The sequence below is a fragment of the Notechis scutatus genome, chromosome Z (genome assembly GCF_049901735.1).
Source record: "Notechis scutatus isolate UNSWTSFEM ecotype Mainland chromosome Z, rNotScu1.2, whole genome shotgun sequence".
Lineage (NCBI taxonomy): Eukaryota > Metazoa > Chordata > Lepidosauria > Squamata > Elapidae > Notechis > Notechis scutatus.
The window spans coordinates 83321002-83331605 of record NC_142025.1 but is presented as its reverse complement, the minus strand read 5'-3'; the positions used below and the strand labels follow the sequence as shown (position 1 = coordinate 83331605).

The 10604-nt window shown below is 35.8% G+C and overlaps 1 protein-coding gene across 1 annotated transcript; it reads right to left on the bottom strand.

Moving 5' to 3' along the window:
• Positions 1–9990, bottom strand: LOC113420053 (uncharacterized). Its single transcript, XM_026679810.2, has 6 exons — positions 9955–9990; positions 8955–9053; positions 5051–5327; positions 1332–1469; positions 1053–1182; positions 1–204 (listed from the first exon to the last, which is right to left on the bottom strand). The coding sequence occupies exons 1-6, from the start codon at positions 9988–9990 to the stop codon at positions 36–38; spliced, it is 849 nt and encodes a 282-aa protein (XP_026535595.2). The 3' UTR covers positions 1–35.
• Positions 9991–10604: the final 614 nt, after the last annotated feature.

Here is a 10604-nt window from a genome sequence, read left to right as displayed (position 1 = left end):
GACTGCAGCTGTCAAATAGAACTTTGTGCACCTTTTTAAAGTGCTGTATTCACTGCTATTGGAGTCTGTGTGGATATTTCAGGGGAAAGAGAGGGTATGGGCCTGACTGTAGAGCAGAAAGTTGACACCGGATTTTGAGTTTTCCGGTTTAATTTCTTTAAGAAGATGTTGTAGTTATCCATATATTCTGATGTCCACGGGTTCCTGACAGGAAGACAAATTGAATGTTGACAAATTGAATGATTAAAAAACATTTTTTTTGGATATAGTCTTATTTTTCTAGCTATATAGGCACATCAAAGAACTGTTGATACTTCTTTTCAGCTGGTGGTTTTTGGTGAAATTCCCTTCTCTAAAGACCTGCCAAAGATGCAATTTACTGCTACAACTGATGTACATAATTTGTGCTGCCTTTTGGTGGGTAGGAGCAGTTTTAATAATGGTTCAGGACTGTATCATTTATTTACTGATTAAATATAAATATGCAATGTCACTTTTAAAACTTTATTGGTAATTTAAGGCATGAACATACACAATACTTCTTCGTCTATTATTTCATCTATTTTAAGATATTATTCTTCTATCTCTCAGATACTATTACAAAATTGAAATAAATCCAATAAATAAAAAGAAACAAAGGCTTTTTGGTATCATACATTCAGAAGGAACATAGGGTGTGGTGTGACCCAGTGGTGGGATTCAAATTTTTTTACTACCTGTTCTGTGGGTGTGGCTTAGTGGGCATGGCAGGGGAAGGATACTATAAAATCTCCAGTCAGAGGTAGTATTTGCCAGTTCTCTGAACTACTCAAAATTTCCGCTACTAGTTCTCCAGAACTGGTCAGAACCTGCTGAATACCACCTCTGGTGTGACCTCTATATATAGTGATAATTTTGATTACTGCTTAACAGGTTCACCTCAAAAATGTGGGTTGAGAATTCTTTGAATTAGACAGATGCTGTGGCCAGGAATGTAAATGTTACTAATCCAAAGCACTGCCCTTTTTTCTTTAGCCTCTTTTTACTATCAAAATCCAGACAAAAATGCTTACTCATTATAGTAGCCATCATTGAAAAAAAAGTTGGAGAAATTCCGATTTGCTTGATAAAAGCCACTACGGACACTGGACCAATGTTTATAATCTCTTTGGTAAGTACTAGCATCAGTACTGATGGCAAAATCTGTTAAAAGAGCAGATATGAAACAAACATTTTCAGTTATTGTGTTTTTTAGCTTCTGTGGGAAAAGTGGATATTTCCATAATTATTGGAATATTTTCATAATTATTTATATCTTAGCAACTACATGTATTTGACAAAATTTAACTAACCTGCCTGAAAAACAGAAGATCCCAAATGTGATTTCTTAATTTCCTTAAGTTGTGTTTGATTAGCTCGACGCATTTCTAACATAAATTGTTGATAGTTGTTCCAGTTCTGCCCCAATTCTTGCTTAATACAAGGAGTACCTATGTTTCCAGGGAAAAAGAAAATCCCACATTGTAACTTTTTTTTTCATCCAAAAGATCACTGTGGAACCAAATACATTTGGAGAATGGCTTACTAATTATTTTTCATAATAATATTTGAACAGTATGTATAATAGCTTATTAAAATGTTAATCATGTTTAGGATGATTTCTTTTTCCATTGGTTCAGTGCAGATGGGCTTTTACACCCTTTCCCCCATAACTTTAAAGAGTTCCCCTCCTTTGCTTGCTTGTTAATATCTTGTATTTAATTCATCACTTTTTCTGTGCTTTTTGGAGTAGGATTTTGGAACAACCTACATTCTGCCATTTGAGAATAAGGAACAGAAAAACCAGCCCAACTTAGCCAGTCCTGGAGTCCATGAACTTCTTTAGTTCCCAGCTGCCTTCAGCAGAATAGTACTTAATTCTTGGAAATCCCTTTGATTCAGGCCATTCATTGTACTGAATGACATTCATATGTGGAGAGAAAATTCAGGTATCAGAGTTAACTAAGAAAAACAACAAATTCAATAAAATAAATTTTAGTGAAAATAGAAGCAGTAATTGTATTTCAACAGTACAAAAAAGTTGTAACAGTTAAAATATGAATATAACTTGGAGAAATACATTATTGCAGCTTTAATATTTGTGAAGACTTCCATTTTTGGATTTTTTTTTCCATGAAAATCCTTAGTGATAATTGTTTTGGTTTTATTTGCACAGTGTTTCGCTTTTTCTATAATAGTGTTGATTTGTATTTTAACATATTTCATAGAAGATGAAATATGAAAATTTGAAGATTTTCTGAAGCTAGAACACTAGTAGCTACCGTATTTGCCGGCGTATAAGACGACTTTTTTGCCCTGAAAAACATGCCTCCAAGTGGGGGGGTCGTCTTATACGCCGGCAAATACGGGTATATTCTTCGCCTTGTTGGTGAGGAGGCTCGCTTCTCCCTCTCCTTGAGGTCATAGCAGGCGCTGGCGAATTGCAAAGGGTTCCTCGTAAATTAGCTGCAGATCTCAGAGCGGGGACTTTGCATTCAGTTGTAGCCTTGAGCGTCGGGTTACCCGTAGCTCTGCCAGGGAGGGATTACGCCCCGCAATCCGGCCGGCTCCCTCTCGCTGAGGTGGGGCAGAGGTGGGATGTGGGTCCCTACTACCGCTAAGGCTCAGCTAGAGGTAGCGCAGCTCTTGACCCGGCTTGCTCGGTTTCTTCCTTCCGTTTGTTTTGCTTCGCTGGCGATTTCACCTTTTGTGGAGCTGGGCGAAGGGACTGATTGGACTCCGCCTCTGGGGCTTAGACGTTACCCAGAATCAACCTGGTTTTCAGGCGCGTCCTTGGATGGACTCGGGAAAGGCAGGTGGAGAGGCTAGAAAGAAAAAGGATCTGGAACTCCTTCTTTCCTGCCAGATCCCTGGCAAGCAGCGTTGGGTAAGACCAGGCAGGGCCTGGCGTTTTCCGAAAGGACTTGCCTGTTGAGTGACATCAGCTTCTGAACCAAAGCCCACTATGTCAGATACAATAAAGCAGAATGGGTGTCTTTTTCTCTTTAAAGACGAAACAGAGGTTGGGGGTGGGAAGAGAAGAAGGGGAGCGATCATGTTAAAATGACAACTTTCTAGATCCAGTCCCGAAGAGGAAAGGAAAAAAACACAAACGCCTAATTTCCTTAATTTCACTGCGATTTCTCCTCTTTCTCACATCCCACATTGTCTTCTCTTGCTGCGGGGAGCAATGTCACCTTTTTACTCTGGTATCGATGGAAAAGCAGGTTTGGCAGCGGTATCAAGTAAAAGACAAGTGAAAGGCTGAGGAGGATTGACATCAAGATCAACTTATCTTCATTATGGGCAGCTTTGCAGGGTAGTTCATATTTCAGTTCATATTTCAGTTCATATTTTAGCAAGCATAATTGAATGATAGTGGCTGGCAAGTCAAATCTTAGATGCATTGCTAAAATGGGATCTGCAAATGTGGGGTTTTCAGAAAGCTAAAGGAAGGGGAGTGTGGGTGTGAAAATTTGGATATAATTAATCATGGCTAGTTTAAAATGCAACATTGCCACAATTAATAGAGTGAAAATTATGCTTCTGCAGGCCATATTTGTGTCTTTCCGGCTTAGCTGAAATAGAATTCTTTTAATAAAGTTGCCTGTCCATGACAAGTCATGGTAAATGGGTAATTTGAAATTTAGGCACACACACACACATTTTATAAAACTATGAACTATAACCTGCTCTGAATCGGAAAATTACTTATGTTCTATTATTTGGCATACTTTCACAGCCTTGTGAGTTTTCCTGCATGTCATAAGCATTTGAATATAAATTAACATGTTGAAATCAAATCTGATGTTCTTTTACCTTTTATTTGGTATGTGGAAGGTGTGCGGAAGAGGGGGTAGTCTTATACGGCGAGTATATAACAAACTCTATATTTTGAGTGGAAATGTTGGGGGGTCGTCTTATACGCCCAGTCGTCTTATACGCCGGCAAATACGGTAAGTTAAACCAGTAACTTGCACAATAAGCTCAGAAAAAACATTGCTCAGGTTTAATGGAATTCAAGAGATTGCATAGCAGGGCTACCTTTTTTAAAATTCTCTGGCTGAAAACTAATAAGAAACATTAATATCCTGAAGCTAATCAATCTGGCCAATATATTAGACTCTGGCAGCATTCCCAAAGATAACTTCATTTAATGGATAAAGCTGTCAGAGAAACGTTCTGAAGAAAAATAAAATTTGAGAAAAATAGAGAATGTCCCAAAAACCCTTTTCTTGAAGGCAGAAAACAGAAAAGTTACCCAGCCTTTAAAAAGTGCAAGTTGAGAGGCCCAAAGTTACCCATATTTAAAGGAATCAGTAACATTTAACAAAATCCTAATTCCCACATTGTGTGGAATAGAGGTTGCCTCAGCCACCAGAAATAACAATGGTCTCACAAAATGCTTTTCAATTCACTGAAAAATAGCGTTCCACATGAACAATTATATGGAAGGTTATCGTTCTAACAGTTTATACAAAAACTCTGTATGAATGTTTAACATATTCACATGCACACAGGTAGTCCTCATCTTACAGCCAACATTTCTATTATTAAGCAAGACAGTTATTTAGTGAGTTTTGCCCCATTTCACGATTTTTCTTACTACCGTTTTTAAAGAACAAGGTTGCTAAATGAATCTGGCCTCTCTTCACCTGGCTTTGCTTGCCATGTCACAACAGGTGATCACATGGCTCCAGCACACCACAACTGTCGTAAATACATGCCAGTTGCCAAGCATCTGAATTTTGATCACATGCCTGTGGGGCTACTGTAATGGTCATATGTGTGAAAAACAGTCATAAGTCACTTTTTCAGTGCCATAATAACTTTGAAGGATTACTAAGTGAATGGTTTGTAAGTCAAGGATTATTAGTAATGCCTGCAGGCTAAACTGGAGCAATCAATGAAGTACTTAACTTCTCAATTTTACTTGAATGTAAATTGATCAAAACCACATCATCTAATTTGATATTTATAATACTACATACTTCACCACATACTCTTGTGGTGAAGGATGGGCCCTTTTTACCTGGCATAGCAAATGTGTCTCTTTGAGGAATTACGCTCTCTGCCTCCCTTTTCTGGAATGCAGTTGGCTCTGAAGGAAGGTGGTATTTTTCTTGATCTCTCTCTACTTGCAGGAAAGCTAGAGGAGCTTCTTGGTTGCTTGATAAACTCTCATCTATTTTTACAGGATAAGGTGGTTCCACCTCTCGACAGATGGGTTCCTCAGCGTATTTCATAGGTTCCTTCTCAACGAGCCTTTCAAACTCCTTCTTTTTTAGCTGAGTTTCCAGTTGCAGTTTCTGCAAAATCAAATTACAAAGGCAATGTACCAGATGAAGATTTTTGTTTTTAACCTATAGAATAAGGAACCTTTAAAAATGGAAGTGTGGCTCTTGTAACAATATGATAGGGCAGCCTTCCCTAATTTGACATCTTTCAAATGATATTATCAGATGTTACAATGTTGAACTGATCTTTTTATATCTTTTACGTGCTAGGGTACATTTCCTCCCTCTCCTTTATCTGCTCAATTTCTGTAGGTAATCCTGAAACCTTTTACATACAAATTCTTTTCCCAGATCACAATGGATTCTACTTTCCTGGACATTGAAATTCTATTGTGCTAACAGCAAAAAACAACAAAAACCAAATTGACTTACCTCCATTTCCCTCAACATGACAAAACCATAACTAACCCTTTAATAAGACTGAATTATAACCTGTGTATATATTTTATTTTATTTTATTTTTGCCTTCTTTTGTCTATGAATCTGACTTTTATGTTACTGATGTAAAGCATTTAAGATAAAAAAATAGTTTATGCTGGTAACAATAGTGATAATAATATTCTGATTTATCTTTTTTAACATGGTTTTTTTTTTTTTTTTGGCCTTTGATGGAAATAAACTTTGAACTTAACTGAACTATCAGTTTTATGCTAGCATGAGAGTTCCTATCTCCAATGATTTCTGCCTACCTGATACATTGGGACAGAGCGTGTTCCAAATCCCTTCTATTAAATATTGCAATTTTGGAGGACCAAGGAAATGTGCCTTTTCTATTGCAGCCCCCAAAGATTGAAAAAGCATCCCCTCAGAAATATGGATAGTATCCCTTTTCCTTGGAAGACCCTTAAAATCTTGCTTCATCCCCAGGCTTGAGGTTAATGTATATTGGTCTAAGGGGCTGTTGTGTTTTTATTATTGTAGTTGTTTTTATTCTCAGCTTTCTTGTTTTGTTTATATTTTTAACTGATTATGCATGGATTGTATTTTGTAATCTGCCAGATGTCTAACAAAGTGGATGGTCATAACAAATTTAATGAAAGCAATAAACAATCCAACATATAATATGGTTCAAGGTTGACTCAGCCTTCCCTTCTTCTGAGGTCGGTAAAATGAGGACCCAGATTGTTGGGGGCAATATGCTGACTCTGCAAATCACTTAGAGAGGGTTGTAAAGCACCATGAAGTGGTATATAAGTCTAAGTGCTATTGCTATTGTTAATATATGAAGGATACTGAGTTAGAGAAAACCGTTACCGAACATAAATATTCCACAGCTATAGCGATGGAAACAAAATCAATTAAATTCATCAGAGTTGTATTAAAAACATTTGTACTAAAAAGATTGCAACAAAGAAGAAAGCCTGGGTATTTTAGGTATTATTTTAAAAAGATAATTCTTTCATTACATAATTCAAAAGTCACTAGATATATTTCAAATAAGTGAAGTAATTCCCCTAAGATTATTGACTACATGATATATAGTTCTATGTTACTTTAAAACATTTGTTTTAAAAAGCATCTAAAAGTGTATCATAATTAATGATTGAGAAAATTATAATTATGTAGATGTAGAAAAAAATCCAATATTCACAGCATAATAAAAACCTCACAAAATGGTACAAAACAGCTGTAACGTCTACCTTCTGGAAACTTAATTATATAATGATATCTTTCCATTTTTCTTTCCTCTACCATATTTCCCTTCCTGCCACATCATGATCTTGAAATGGCAGGAAAGCTCAGGAGATCCAATAATTCTAGAAGTAATGCTTGTCAGAATGTGAGCTCCTAATAGGCTGGTTGCTCTTGCCAAGTAAACCTAAGGATATCCACAGCAAGGCCTGATGAGGTTCTATAGGCAGGAGGAAAACAAACCTAGTTAGCAGGAGGTTTTTCTAACATCAAATTTAGAAGAAGGCAACAGTGAAATTATGAGGACTTTCCAAAGAGATAATATGCTCTAGTTATACAAAAGACACCAAACTATCCTAAATTAATATTAAAGAGCTGACTGCAAGTAAACTAGGTCACAGCTGGTGCTATACTGAAAGAGGAATTCCTTATTTTACAAGGACATGTAAAATAGGAAAGAAGTGTGGACCAGTTTAAGAAATGGAAAAGATTAAAGAAGAAATGTAAGTATATTGAGTTTTATGTATCAAAAATAAGTAAACTTGGATGGGCCGGAATGGAGCACTAAAACAGATGTGTGCATGGCATTTTTGTTCAAAGTGTTGAATACATAGAATTATGGATCATGCCTAAGCTAAAACAACCATTATTTCTTTAATGGAGTATAGATACTAAAAACCAGAAGAGCTCAGCCACATTTCAGTGCACATCAGAAATCACACAATGCGTGGAAATCAGGAAGATATCTAGCATCCCTAAATTCTCCCGCTCAACAAACATTATCCTGCCCTTTTTCATAGCTATGTTTAATGTTCTCCCCATAATGGGAGATTTCTAAAATCCCCATGTATCAAATAACTTGTTCCTGATGCACAGGAGCCATTGAAACTACCACAGACATGCTGCTCTTTTATCACTATTATAAGCACATTTCCTCCCTGCTGCCATATTCTATAGTCAAAATGAAAGCTTGTCGTGAATTTTTTCACATCCAACATGAAATCATTCATCACATATTGCCAATTGCCAAGGATCAGGATCATAGCATGAGTTCAGTTCAGAAAGATTTATTGCTCAAGCCTACATAAAAGAATCTGGTCAACTAACAGTTAGCACTAAATTGGTGCTAGAAGGGCCAATGGAATTCAAGGGGGTCTGGACTTGGACCTCTTGTGGCAATGCATGGACTCTAAACTGATGATGCATTTAACCTTCCAGCTCTATCTGCTCTTCTAGACATATAATTGAGCTAAATTTTCTGTAGTGGCAATTAAAATTTGCAGAACAATAGTCAGCTGGAGTATAGGCAAACACACTGAAAAATGTCTTTTATTATCTTTAACACAATGTTTTTTCTGGAGAAAATGAATATCTGTAAAATCTGGATATTGACAAAGAATGAAAGAAAGAAGTTGCCTTCAAATAAGGGATTTGGTTACTAATAGTACTATGGACCTGAAAACCCCCCCAAAAGAACTAGTCTTGGCCAAAAAAACAAATGAGCCAGGCATACCTGGAACAAACAGAGCTTCGTCAAAATGTTGGAAAGTGTATTATACTATAATGTAAGTATAGTAAGTATAGTATAACCATCCCTGAAATGATTCACATGATATTATGACACAAATACAGAGAGGAGGAGAGTTTGCACCACAATGTCACAATGCATCTTTCATATATTCTCCTTTTGCCTCTCACTATCATCACCTGATTTGCAAGTTCACCTCAACCAGCTGAACATTTGCAAGCAGAAATTCAGGTACTTTGGGAGATGTGTTTTATCTTTTTCCAAACATATGGAAGTTTTCAAAAATTGACAGAATCTCTGTTTTGAGGGTAAACAGGAGAAATGAAGAAAATTGGACAGCTTTGAAATAAGAAATTTATATTTGATGTCTGAAAGCCAAAATCAAGCATCACTGTTAATTATATAACTAATGTTAGCTCCAAAAAAATAATTAAGGACAAAACATCAAGGAGTAATTAATTAATAAAAATATTGCATACTTTTGAGAGATCCATCATAGGTAGCTCACTCTGGAACTCTTCATATGGTTTATAATCCATCATATACAAAGTATTGTACATGCTCTTTTTCATTGGTGGCTAAAGTGGGAAAGAGATGGAAAAATATAATATAATCAATGTATTAAGGCTTATGTAATTAGATTGCCTAGTAAAACAGTAGAATGGAGAAATACTGTTAACACACGTGTTTTTCTAACTAGGTAAGTGGTAGGAGTTGATATACTGTTTACAATTATGTATGTATACAAAAAAAACACGCAATCTAAACCTAAACAAGTCACCTGCATTATAATATTTAAGTGTAAGATCAATGTAGAATCCAGATTAATGGAATTAAGGTCAGTGATGATTTGAAGTAGAGGTAGAATATAAGAAAATATTCCAAAAAACCTTAGTTTTCTTAAATATTAAAACAAAGGAAGCAATAATTGCTTCTGCCCAAATACTGTTTAGAAACAAGTGATTCTTCTTTTAATGCATTCCATTAATTACTTCTATTTTGAACAGCCTTTTGTCAACCATATCTGAGAGCACTGGGGCGGGGGTGGGGGGAGAGAGAGAATAAATAAAATCCTTGTTTTAGCTATGAAATTACCAAAATGAAATATCAGCTTCTTAGTAAGTCCCATTGGATAACATAAAATTGAGACATTGTCAAACTAGTAATGGGATACAATACAAATAAGTGTATTGTCATGATGAAATCTAGTAGAACTGAATTTGAGAAGGAAGTTTTTTTTTAATTAAACTAACTTTTTAGCTTTCTGCTGAATAGAAAATCTAGCCATTGAATTCACCTGGCAACTTTATCTTAAATAGAGTTTATCTTTAATATGCTTTGAGCAGGGTAGGAGATTGGAAAAGAAAAGGAAAGAAAGTGGGGAGGGGAGAGGAGGAGAGGAGAGAAGAAGAGAGGGGAGGAAAGGAAAGGATTGGATTGGATTTGTGGGGAAAAACTTCACACAAATTCATGCCTCACCCTGGAAAGGGAAATTCGCTGCATGGTATCTGTCATGTTGCATCGATTATCTGGCCAAAAAAAAAAAAAAAATCAACAAATTAACAGATTGTCTCCAAGATGGTTCCAGAGTATCTTACAAACTTTGCACAAGAGATATATTTAAAGATAAGTTTTCTTGAATCATAATAAGAAGTTTGGGGCATGTTTTCAACTATATAATATAGGGAGATACTTCTCTTCATATAGATAGAATCCTCCTTGGAGGAAGTTATTTTGATTTTTATACATTTTTAAGTATCAGTGACATGGTTATAAAAATAACACCTTAAATATTGAAAGAAGTATTAAGAAAAAAGCTTTCCAAGAGTCATGTCATGCACTATTGGAAATTGCAGATAGACACACAGACAGATAGGTAAACCTCTATAAAAAGAAACAAGGCAACAATGAAAACATTACTTTGCATCACTTAAAAACAAAATAGAGAAATAAAAGCAGAATATTAACTTAATTCAAAGCAGATGTGGTCCATGAAATGAAAATAATGTACACTATGATTTAAATGTCTAATGTTGTCATTGGGTAATATACAGCTATAGAATATATGTTTCAGTTGTTTTATACACACACATACATGCTGTGTGTGTGTGTGTGTATTATGTACATAT